Source organism: Ascaphus truei, chromosome 17 (genome assembly GCF_040206685.1).
Source record: "Ascaphus truei isolate aAscTru1 chromosome 17, aAscTru1.hap1, whole genome shotgun sequence".
NCBI lineage: Eukaryota > Metazoa > Chordata > Amphibia > Anura > Ascaphidae > Ascaphus > Ascaphus truei.
In genome coordinates, this window is record NC_134499.1 from 12,092,603 (window position 1) to 12,105,232 (window position 12,630).

Consider the following 12,630-nt stretch of genomic DNA (forward strand, 5'->3'; position numbering starts at 1 on the left):
CCATGTAATTGTAACCTGATCTGGTAATTATGGTCGTTATCACGTTGACAGGTGACGGCAGCAGGATTAGTTGAAAGTAGGAGAATGTAAGAAAAAGGAAAATACAAAAACATCACAAATGCAGTGTGCTTAGCTGCATAATCTATCACAAAGTGTAAAAAGCAGAATGCAAACCAAGAACATAATACAAAGAGATGGCAATTTTCATGCGTCTTATTCCATATCTTCATATATATATATGTTAGAATGTATGTTCATATATATATATATATACTAGCTGAGAGACCCGGCGTTGCCCGGGATGTTTTAGTTTGCCTACGTGTAAGATACACATTTAGATGTACACAGCGCACTACACATGCACTATACACAGCGCTCTGCACATGCACTATACACATCGCTCTGCACATGCACTATACACAGCGCTCTGCACATGCACTATACACAGCGCTCTGCACATGCACTATACACAGCGCTCTGCACATGCACTATACACAGCGCTCTGCACATGCACTATACACAGTGCTCTGCACATGCACTATACACAGCACTGTGCACATGCACTATACACAGAGCTCTGCACTATAAAAAGTCCTGTATATAACACATAAAATATGCTACTTTGTATACAGGCACATCATACTGTATACACAGAGGCATACTCTATATACAGATATATTTCTCTGCATACAGATGCAATTTGCTCTGTATATATAGAATGTGTCCTGCCGATGTATATAGATCGCACTGCGGAGCTACCCGGCAGTGGAAGGGTTACAGGGCCCTGGTGTGAGCAGGGATAGGGGTTAAGGGGGTGCACATGTGTAAACTCACTGAGGGGAAGTGAGTGAGGGGAGGTGAAGGGGGGTGAGGGGAGGTGAAGGCCGCTCACTCACCCGTCCGGCAGCTCGCACGTGGATGGGGGGGGGGGGGGGGTGAATGCGCGGGAAACAGGGAGAGGCGGAGCCTCCAGACCGGTGGGGAAAAGAGCGGTTGAGGACATCTTGGGACAGGGGGGAGCCGGGACCGGAGGGGCATCCCCCCTCCCATCTCCTGTCACGCGGCCTGTTGCGCGGCGCCGGGGTGTGAGCTTGGGGGGGGGTGAGCTTGGGGGAGGGGATGAGCTTGGGGGGGGGGGTGTGTGTGTGTGTGTGTGTGTGTGTGTGTGTGTGAGAGACACTGTGTGTCCTTTGGGCCGTCACTCAGCCTCAGGCCAATGAGAGGTGTGCGGGGGCGGCCCAAGGGACCAATGAGATTTTCCCTGGTGACACCGAACATCCAGGCAACAGCCAGCCAGCCAGCATGCATGCAGGCATACAGTGCTTTCAATTACATAGTATAAGATATAAACAAACAGCAGAGCTTGCACTCCATGTACTGGTTCATATAGACAGGTGCTAGTCTCAAATAATTGAAAAACAACATTACCATTCTCTCGTCCGGTAAAGAAAGACGACACTCGGTTCATTAATCATGAACATCTGTATTGGGGATGTATTTGGAGGGTACTTACCTCCGTTTTTTAAATATGGACCAATAAAGATGACATTTTATCAGTATCCTTGCCTGGGACCCACTCTATTTTTGGCTGTGCGTTGGAGTGCTTTTCCTTTGGGCAACTGAATAGAAACGATAAATCACCCAATCCGACGTTTCGGTCCTGGAATAGGACCTTTCTCAAGGGGGTGTATATATATATATATATATATATACAGTGTTCAACAAACCTATACATTTGCTCGCCGCGGGCGAGTGGATTTAACATTGTGGCGAGCTCCTATTGGCCCAAGCAGCACACGTTTGGTACTAGGTGGCGAGTAGATTTTTTTGTTCGGCGAGTAGATTTTTTGGTGATTTGTCGACCACTGTATATATATATACACATACATATACACACACACACACATATATACATATATATATATATGATCAATTGGCGCCTGGCACGGGACCTCGACGCGGCTCTCGGACGCTGCTCCTGCTAATTTCATATGCGTTGCTTAGGCAGCTAAGTGCAGTGTTTCACTGCCGTGACAAAGTCGCTGCCGGCGTTTAGCTGCCACTCGCCTCGCCGCAGGGAGATCTCTCCGCCGGCCGTTTCGCTGCCAAGGTCAGCCCCTAACCTTACCCTAAATCCCCTGACCTTACTGTAGGAGATGTGTGCAGAGGTTATTAGAACAGGAGGTGTTTGTAAAGGAAAACCAAAACAGGCTTTTATTAGCCAGAACAGAGTAGGTTGATGCAACGCACAGCAAAGAGGGGGTGACAGCAGGTCTGGCAAAAATCTTCTTTATTAAAGAGGCATTAAAATGTGGAAGGCTGCAACCTTCTACGCGTTTCGTGCAATGAAAGTTGCACTTTATCAAGAAGTCAGTTTAAACATGGTATGACACACTATATATAGGGACAGTCTGCCGTTTTGGCGCCAAAAAACACTATTTGGAATTTGCATAAATGTTTAATTATACACAGCTGCGCCAGCGCTATGCCAGACGTGACTAACTACCTGTTCAGCTCCTGAGACATCCGCCTGCCAAGCACTCCTGCTCTGTGGTACGCACTGCAGGGCAATGGAGGGCGAAATCTCGCGAGATGCGTTCCAGGGTGGTCACGACTGCTCGCGCATGCGCAGTTTGCCTTTGGTAATAAAAAGGAAATCCCGATCCCCTTAAAGGGGACAGCTACTGTCCTGTATGTGCGCGCATGCGCATGAGTGGCTCTGTGAGTATAGATACAGCAAAAGCGGCAAGATATTGGTGTAAACGACCACCACAAGGGAGACAATAATGGAAATGCCCCATAAACCTATACTTGAGCACCATATTACTCTTTTATTAGCCAGAACCTGCAATACATAAACAGCTTTTCACCAGCAAGGACAGGGTTCAAGGGAACCAAAACAACCTAACTCCTGTAGGGAGCGCTGACTACACAGCATAGCCCTGTCTGTGGGTTTGGGGGGCTGAGCCCCTTACCAGCAACAAACATTTACATCAGAGAGGGTCAGTTACCTTTACTGGGGAAGGGTCTGAAAGTCCTTGGGCAGCTTCTCTCCACAGCGGTCCTGTATGTGTCTGGACCGGAGGGCCGTAGTTCCCCTGTGATCTCTCCAGCAGCCTAGGGTGTCTCCCTGGACTAGAGATCTCTCTGCAATTAGAGCTTTAGACTTTTTAAAGGAGGAGCAGGTTAATTAGCACAGTCTGCTCTGAATTAACCTGCTCAGTGCTGGACTCCAGCTCTCTACCGTTAATATCTAATATCCATCAATACACTGCATTAGAGGGGGATCCAGGTATATAGCTAATTCTAGAGTTCGTTTTCACCTACGGGGCGGACGCCATAGGTCAGTACAGTCCTACATCTCTATACCTACTCAGAGCCACCATATGAGTTCAACATATTCATGACCCCAGATTTTGGCTATATGACCTTTGGACCCTCTAGATGTTGGCCCCAGGGTAATATGCATGGAGGGATTCACGCTGACCAGTATTTGGTCACCATTCCTCTTAGTGACACTAGCGTATATAACACCACTGAGCTTATCCATGGAGGAATACACGCTAACTAACATCTGGTCACTACTCCTCTGGGCAACCCCACCGTATATACCATCAATCAGGTACATACATGTATATGACCCATGTACTCCATTTAACACCCAGGGGTTGGCCCGCAGCTAGTGTACAGTATGTGGAGGGAGATACGCTATCTACCATTAGGTCACTGCTCCTCTAAGTGGCACTACCTGCTATGCCCACAACTAGGCTATTCCACTTATTGCATTGGATTCAGTCATGTATTCTGTACTGTAACTTCCTATTATGTATATTCTCTATCACCTAACCTTATATACAGGTCTGCTTTAAGCCACTATCCTGTCCACAGTATGTCTAGGGTTAAGTCACAGTTATACGCTTGATACCCCTCGAGCGCTGCGATTGGCTCCTGAGACTGTCAATCAATACACTGGAGTGCGATTTGGGGAGATCTCAAGCCCCGCCTAGACTTAGGTGTACATATACGCCATACAATCACTCAGTAGGGACCTCCTACCATGAAAAGCGCCAGCCCCCGAGCGCGAAACGTACGTCGGGATGACGTCATCGCGTTGACGTCGGAGGTCACGGGTGAGATCGCTCCGTTACTGGGGAGGGAGGTGTGCAAGTTTGTGCTAGTTTGTGCATTGGAGGTTGAGCTATTTTCAGCGATTTAGCCTAACAGTGTATCACACAGGCCCTAGCCGTCAGCTGTGGGTTCAAGAGTGTGGGCTGCGCATCATATTATGGTGGCGGTGTAACTATCTGAACACTACCACATGCAGTCACACTGACCATGGCACTCCATACACTACCACTGATTGACACAGACTGAGGCACCTATCTTTGGCATTGCTATATCAGTGGCAGTTTACACACTAATACTCCACCCTCTCCTTGATCCAGGTGGTAGATTTTGCCATTGCATTTGCTAGCATTATCTGCTATACACACGCTACCAGGCATTACTATCCCCACCGCATACCTCTCCTATCGGAGCTATCTATCAGGAGGGTCCATTTATTAATAAGAATTATAGATATTAATCTATTATTTACCTCCTGTGTATACCCGTACCTGTGTTTTAGTTGTTTTATAACCCACTGATTTTTGCGTCGTCATTATGTGTATATATATGTTTAATAAAAGTTTATTGTTTTGCCTAAGGCGGTTTTAGGTAATTGATCACTCCTAGTTCAGGGTGCGATTACCAGGGTCTCCCCCATAGTTCACTCCTATTCATAACAAGAAGCACTACATCCTTGTTACCTACTTTATTAGCCTGTCTGTGCAGTGGTAAAAGGGATCTGTGGGAGATCTCTCTGTTGTCTTCCTTTTTACTTGCTATGCCAGTACCATCCCTTTGCACCGGCTATACTATCTGCTATCTGGTGAGCGGTATACTATTAGTTATTTTTATATAACTCCAGCTCTCTACACAGGGTTTCCTGTAAAGATATTTAAACAGGGATGGCTCCCTGTTATACTTACCTTACCCGGAAACCCTCTAATCGTAACCCCTTATACCAATGCTACCCCCTACCCTAAAAGCCCTCAAACGCCGGCGCCTCTTTGGTCGCGGCAAAATGGCCGCAACCAAATGTTCGATTCCGGAAAGCAGGGCAGCTGTTAGAGGGCTGAGCAGTTTCCTCCATTCTGATTGGCTACATTACCCAGCAGCAGCCAATCAGGAGGAGTTGTCAGGATCCTCGGGGGTGGGGCCAAGCAGAGAGGTGCGTGTGTATGAATGTACGAATAGGGCGGATGTGAGAGAACAACAGCTAAGAACGGCTGTTCTAGAGACATTAAATGTGAAAAAAAAATATGATTTCAAGATCTGTATATTTGTATCTAAACCGTCTGCCCTGGTCACCATTTAAAAAAAAAATATTCTTTTAAGAGATCTTCCTAACACCTTTAATTATTTTTTTTAATTTTATGCTTTGTTTAGCAGATAAAGCGTTTCAAATATCATGTGTTGGCGAGAAATCCAATTGCCATTACTGGAAGGAATGTAATTTTCCACTTATGAGATATAATTGGATAATGTGTCACTGGGATTTGTTTTTGTTTGTCTTCTTCTGGATCAATATAAAAACTAATATAGGATAAAGTATCTGCCATCGCAAGTCGGCATAGGTTGAACTCGATGGATATATGTCTTTATTTCAACCTCATCTACTATGTGGATTTTTTTTTTAAAGACGTTACCAAGATTTAATCTTTAAAACATGTCACTGCAACTAACTGCCTTTGCTCCTAGATTTAACCCAGACTTTAAATTCAAGTTACACCCTTTTTAAAGTTAAGCCACAACATGTTTAAGAATGCACAACATAGGTTTTATACAAAATAAACTGGAATTGCTGACATCTGCATGTTCTCTGCTGGATTGGTATTTGATGTGTAATGTAATTTATGACAATAGAACGCATTGATGTTCAGTAATCATTTATGCATTCATTCAATTATTCCTCTAGCTCAGGGGTGGCTAACTAAAGTCCTCAATGGCCACCAACAGGTCAGGTTTTCAGGATATCCCTGCGTCAGCACAGGTGGCTCAATCAGTCCCTGATTCAGGGCTCAGATTGAGCCACCTGTGCTGAAGCAGGGATATCCTTAAAACCTGACCTGTTGGTGGCCCTTGAGGACTGGAGTTGGCCGCCCCTCCATTCTCATGAAACCGCACAGGAGGAGCAGATTGTTCCTCCTCCTTTTCTTCAAGGAGAACGGCAGGGAGACACCATGTCACCAACGCATTTCACGCTTTTCTTCTTCGCCGTATTACACGGCAGCAGTGAGGAAATACCAGGTTTGCGCAGCCCAGGGGGAAGCAGGAGCCAGTGCCAGTAGTAATGCATCTCAGTATACTTCATCCTTTATCCTGCTCCTGAGAAGAGAGAAGCCATATCTTTTTTAACTTCACATTTCATTTTGTGCTGTTCAACTACTGTACAAGTACATTAGCAACATTTTGGGGTTAGGTGTTAAGTTATTCCATCCTTGAAGCAGCTCAAGATTGTTCTCTTTTATCAATTTGCAGTGATGTCTAATGTTTGAAACGTGTTGTGCTTCTTAGGCTGCGTCCATAGAGGAGGGAGCCGCGCACCTCCGCGCTGACGCTGAGGCTCATCTGTGCAATCGGGAGCGATCGCATGAACTAGCAGACGAGCCAGCGTGCGCGATCGGGAGGCGGGGCACTGACGTCACTGGACCATTAGCCCGCGAAGCGCCGCTGTCAACGTCACGGCGCCGTGACATTGATGCTGCTTCGCTCTGATTGGAGGTTTTCAGCCGACAGCGCGCTCAGAAACAGGTTCTGCTATCGGCTGAAAATCCCAGCGCCTCAGCACGCCCGCGGATGCTCGCGGGAGCCCCCTCAAGACATCCTCATTGAGGATGACGGGGCTTATCGCGGAGCGTCCTCACGTCTCAGCGCTGCTTGTCTTTCTATGGACTCAGCCTTACCGGTTATTAAATGCCAGACAGGTTGTGGTTCATTAATTAAATGTCCGGATAAACAAGTAGGACTTGGGCCTGTTTTATAGATTTCCAGAGAGGAGGCCTCCTATTATAATATTGCAATGAGCAACTTCTGCCCTAACTACTTCTATAATTCCCCCCCCCCTAACTTCTCCTTATAACCCCTCTTCTAACTGTTCCCCATAACTCCTCCCCTAACTGGTCCTACAACTGCTCCCTATAGATTCTCCCCTAACTACTCCTAAAACCGTTACCTATAACTTCTCCCCTAACTGCTCCCTATATCTCCTCCCCTAACTGCTCCTATAACTCCTTCCCTAACTGCTCCTACAACTGGTCCCTATAACTCCTCCCCTAACTGCTCCTATAACTCCTCCCGTAACTGCTCCTATAACCCCTCCCCCAACTGCTCCTATAACTCCTCCCCTAACTGCTCCTATATCTCCTCCCTTATCTGCTCCTATAACCCCTCCCCTAACTGCTGCTATAAGTCCTCCGTATAATTCCTCCCCTAGCTGCTCCTATAACTCCTCTCCTAACTGCTCCTATACCCCCTCCCTAGAACTCCCCCACCCCAAACTGCTCCTAAACCCATTTTCCAAATCGCTCAGTGTTGGAAGCAGAGATGACCCAAAACCTCCTTGCAGACCTGTTCAAAGCGAACAACATGTAAGTGACGCATTTCAAATAACCTAACCGTCATGCGTTCCACATGCAAACCCTGATGCATTTCGCTCTTCCAGGCAATATTTTTTAAAGGGTTTAGTCTGCCTTTAAGAATGTAATTGGTCCCAGGAATTGAAGGAGTTGACCTGTTACTCAAAAGGTTAACTCAGGTTAGGACAATTATAATTTCTGAGGAGTGGAGAGAGATGCAATATAAGATACTGCACAGGGCCTATTATGCTTTTGATATCAATTATAAGGGGATAGTGAAATCTAAAAACAAGTGCTCCAAGGAAAGAGCAGATTTACAGTAAAACACTGTTTGTGGGATTGTCTGGTTATTTGGAAAGCTGTTTGGAAAGAGGTCAATGTAAGGCAGCGGTGCGCAAACTGGGGGGTGCAAGAATTTGTACGGGGAACGCGGCGGTTACAGAGGCCCCGCGCTTTTCCCCACGGCATTTAAATGAAATGCCGGGGGAGGCGTGAGGCCTCTGTAACTCCCTTACCTGTCTCTGCCGGTCCTTCGGCGATGCGTCGGGGGTCATGTGACGTCACATGTCGCCATGGTTATCTGAATAAATTGATGATGATGGACAAATTAGAAGCTGAGACTAGTTAAGAACCGAGTTATTTTTGAAAAAATGGGAAAAGTTTATTGATACTATGTCACAACACGGTAGGGATTCAATCACACAGACGTGTGCGCATACCTCTTGGGGTCTCCTCAGACTGATTGCGATGGGACACAGATAATTTCGCCCTTGAGGAAACATGATAGTATATTGTTGATGGGGGAGATGGTGAATGGGGAATCTTATCCCAGATTCTGTTAGGTGGCTGTGTGGTGATAACTTTGATGTTGATCTTTGAAAATGCTATTATGTTTTTTCTTTTTCTTATTATTTCTTTTAATGTGTTGAGTTTTGAAATTTTAAGTATCATGAGCAACACTAAAAATACTTTTGTGTAAAAGTATGTTTTTCTGTGTATCTTTTTTTTTCTTTTCTGTATTATAATGTTGTAATGTTGTTTAATAATTGGAAACCCAATTAAAAAAAATATTTAAAAAAAAGAAAAATGTAATTGGATTACTGTATGTATCATGAGAAGCCTGTCCTGTTCTCACTACAGTACTATGCGTGTCACCACTTTGCCAGGTACATCAATGGATTAGAGGTTGGCGTCTCCTATTTCTCTTCTGCTCTGACTGTCAAAGAGATTCTACGAACGGATGAGGATGCTCAGAAATTCTTGCAGAACCCGAACCGCAAAAGCAATGGTAAGAAGCCGAGGTCTATAATGGGAGAGCTCATACAACCATCCCCTCTACCTGTACCTTTTTACACAGAAAGTTGTTAGTGTGTAAAATGGATATATTCTTGTGTATATACCAGGATGTATAGAACCCTCGGAGGCAGCGTGGAAACACACAATCGTCAGGAGACCGAAATACAATAAAACTTCCAATTGGCTCGTAGGGAGCGGGACATTTAAACCGCCATTATGTTAGGCACACAGTTTCTCTCCCTGCAGGGATACCGACACCGCTACGGAGATAGGTATCTCTGGAAGCAGGGGGTCCCCAGAGCTGAAATTAAACCGTTCTGCTCCGGAAACCCCCTGCTTCAATCCTGTAGTAAAAACCAATTAATTTTTTTAAGTTAACTCGTATTGCTGCTTTAACTTAAAGGAACCTGCCTCCCTAACTAACCTCAGTTTGTTTTTTTACAGCATTGGAACCAGGTATTTTTTTTCCAGAGCTGAACTGCGCTTTTCTCAATTCCAGGGACCCTCCAGTTCCCGAGATACTATACTTACCGGTGAAGTTACTGGTAATACTTCCTGGTTTGTGAAGGGGATTTAAATGGCCGTCCAATGGTAAGCCACAGCCGATGATGTCACAGCTTCCTTTTGGCCCGAGCTTTGGCAGCCATTTTGCTTCCCCTGAGGGAGATTTAAACCCGGTAACTTCACCGGTAAGTCTCTCACATACCAGGTGGGTCACCGGAGCTGGAAATAGTGACATTTGACTTATGCGACCCCTCCTCCCCAAATGGAGGGGGGTAAATAAAAGAGTAGGAGAAACGTCCTTTGTTTAAACGATACGGAACATGAAATTCCTCGTATTCATTCTACGTTGAATGTTTTTGTCTCCATTGCAGTAATTCTCATGTGCGGCTCACCCAGCGACGTTCAGAAACTGCTGAGGAACACGGAGCTCCCTTCAGATATGATCCTCATCTTACTTGATATTTTTAAGTAAGTGCTACAGCTTCATTTATTACGTGAGATTTAGAACTTTGCCGCCTCTAATGGTCATAGATATCCTCCGGCGCTGGAGGATAACCGCCTGCCAGCCAACTAACTCCAGCCCCATCGTTTTATAATGATCCGGTCCTGGTATGGACACGTATCCTGGTCTGTTGACTCAAAAGAGGAATCCAAGCCATTGATTTTTTTGTGCGATTGTTATTATTTTTCTCACCACAGGATTGAAGCAGGGGGTCTCTGGAGCTGATCCCCCATTAATTTCATCTCTGGGGACCCCCTGCTTCCGGAGATACCTCCGTAGGGTGTGCCGGTATCCCTGTGCTTTTCAATGCTCCCGCATCACGGGAGCCAATAGGAAGCTGGACCTGATGATGTCACAGCTTCCTATTGGCCCGCAGGGTGCTGGCGCTTTGAAACTCCGCCATTACATGATCCCTGTTTGCCGAGCGGAGTGGCTACCGGCATCTACTACAGAGGTGAGTATCTCCGGAAACAGGGGGTCCCCGGAGCTGAAATGAAGGGGGTTCAGCTCCGGAGACCCCCTGCTTCAATCCTGTGTTAAAAGGGGGAAAAAAATCACCGGCTTGGATTGCCTCTTTAATAGAGTAAGATAAAGGGAAAGACCGACGTGGGACAGTATCACATTGCTCTACAGTATAATGGTCAGATAGCACAACTCGTCAGAGAGAAAAATACAATTGGGTAAGAAAGGGGGAACAGAGATGGACCCCTATTCCTCCCAACACTCCCAGGACTCCAGAGATAATGCGAGTCAGGCAGAAATCGCAAAAATAGACATTTTTACTAATAGCAAAAAAAAGTGAAATTTCAAACTAAATGTCATCTAATTCAGGAACAAATGCACCACTAGAATAATACAGGAAGTATACACAAGAATATATACATAAATATGTCCAAATATACCATCTGATACTTATCCACCATGTAGCGTCAGGGTGATAATAGTTTTCAATCAGACTGAAATGGAAACGTCCGGAGGAAGAGACGGCTAATAGTATATTTGAACATATTTATGTGATAGATAGGAGATGAGACTCCCGAATACCGTGCTCAGCTATGTGGGATTCCTTGCAAAGTTGTATGCAGGTAATGTATCATATACAAGTAGTGTTCTAACATCCAGGAAGGAACAGTCTTCTATAACATGTATACCGTGTAATCCATGAGAGTAAACCCTTCCTGTGTCTGCAGGACCTGTATCTGCAGGTGAAGTCAGTAATAAATGTCTGACTACCTGAGAACAGTGTATTGTCCCCTAGGAAGCATGTGGGTACATAAGAGGATAAGCCCCTAGCCGTAGTGAAACGGGCTGGGGTACTCACGGTTGAAGAAGTGAATATTCCTTCGGCGTGCGTCACGCTAGTAATAAGCGTATGTAGATATCCTCAGAGAGGTAGGAGCGGAGCACAGCAGAGTGGATGCAGGGGCTAGACACCAAAGTTGATAAAAATCCTTTATTCCACGATCAACATCAGGGTAGTGGATGAATGAAACTCTCTTACGCGTTTCAGGCTTTCGCCCTTTATCAAAGAGAACCTTTTCTTTGATAAAGGGCGAAAGCCTGAAACGCGTAAGAGAGTTTCATTCATCCACTACCATGATGTTGATCGTGGAATAAAGGATTTTTATCAACTTTGGTGTCTAGCCCCTGCATCCACTCTGCTGTGCTCCGCTCCTACCTCTCTGAGGATTTCTACATATGAACATATTTATGTATATATTTGTAACAAGGTCTGTATCTTCTGACCTATCTCTCCTCCCTGTCATGTAACTCCTAGTAGTCTAGGCTATGGCAGGTTAATCTATGGGCTTTTTGACCCCCCCTCATGCCCCTCTTATGAGTGACAGAAGTGAGGTGGTCACTCATGGCCTGTGTAAGCCTATCTTGTATAGGTATAGACTATGAGCCCGCCCATTCTGGTTCCTCCTAGAACTAAGTGGCAAATTTAGTTTAGTCCTGTTCTGGAGGTGGAAGAGAGAGCAGTGGAGCTGTGAGTCTCTCCCATGGCGGGATGAGCGTGCTCACCCCCAGCCTTTGGGCTGGGTGAACATCTGATTCAGCCACAGAGGCCCTGTCAGATCAGGGGCCATCAGCCCCCCTGCACTAGCTGATCTCTAACGCATGAGAGCAAAGTTGAATTGAGCAGGTGAACATTTTATATTATAACCCCAAGTGGGAAATGTACTGAGAGTCTCACACAGGCATTGTGACACAAAGTTGACACTTAGCGAATCCATTTCATGTTGCTTCCCTTTGCATCAATTATTATTATATTATTATTATCCAGCGCGGTACAGTGGGGGGAACAGAGTGACATCAATTACATACATTGAATGACATACAAGTACGGACAGAGAAGCACAAACAGATACAGAAGTAATGAGGGCCCTGATCCTGGGAGCTTACACTCTAGATGTTGTCAACTTTGCTCAACATCCATCAGTGAACGATTTGGTAGCCGTTATACAGTAGGAGCCGTTAGGGGAGGAGTTATAGGGAGCGGTTATAAGAGCAGTTAGGGGAGGAGTTATAGGGAGCAGTTAGGGGAGGAGTTGTAGTGAGGGGATATAGGAGCAGTTAGGGGAGGAGTTATAGTGAGGGGATATAGGAGCAGTTAGGGGAGGAGTTATAGGGAGCGGTTATAGGAGC

General features: G+C 45.7%; 1 protein-coding gene and 1 long non-coding RNA gene across 3 annotated transcripts in view; one reads left to right on the forward strand and one right to left on the reverse strand.

Moving 5' to 3' along the window:
* The window catches only part of GUCY2C (guanylate cyclase 2C), a 104,920-nt gene that overhangs the window by 40,738 nt on the left and 51,552 nt on the right, over positions 1-12,630 (forward strand). For both annotated transcript variants that reach the window (XM_075573963.1, XM_075573962.1), the window contains exons 5-6: positions 8,846-8,967; positions 9,851-9,947. In XM_075573963.1, the coding sequence (XP_075430078.1) occupies positions 8,846-8,967; positions 9,851-9,947 (219 nt within the window). The remainder of the gene's footprint in view (positions 1-8,845; positions 8,968-9,850; positions 9,948-12,630) is intronic.
* Positions 6,171-12,630, reverse strand: part of LOC142467948 (uncharacterized) — a 32,915-nt gene continuing 26,455 nt past the window's right edge. Inside the window, exon 5 of the long non-coding RNA XR_012788528.1 lies at positions 6,171-6,429. This is a non-coding gene — a long non-coding RNA (uncharacterized LOC142467948). The remainder of the gene's footprint in view (positions 6,430-12,630) is intronic.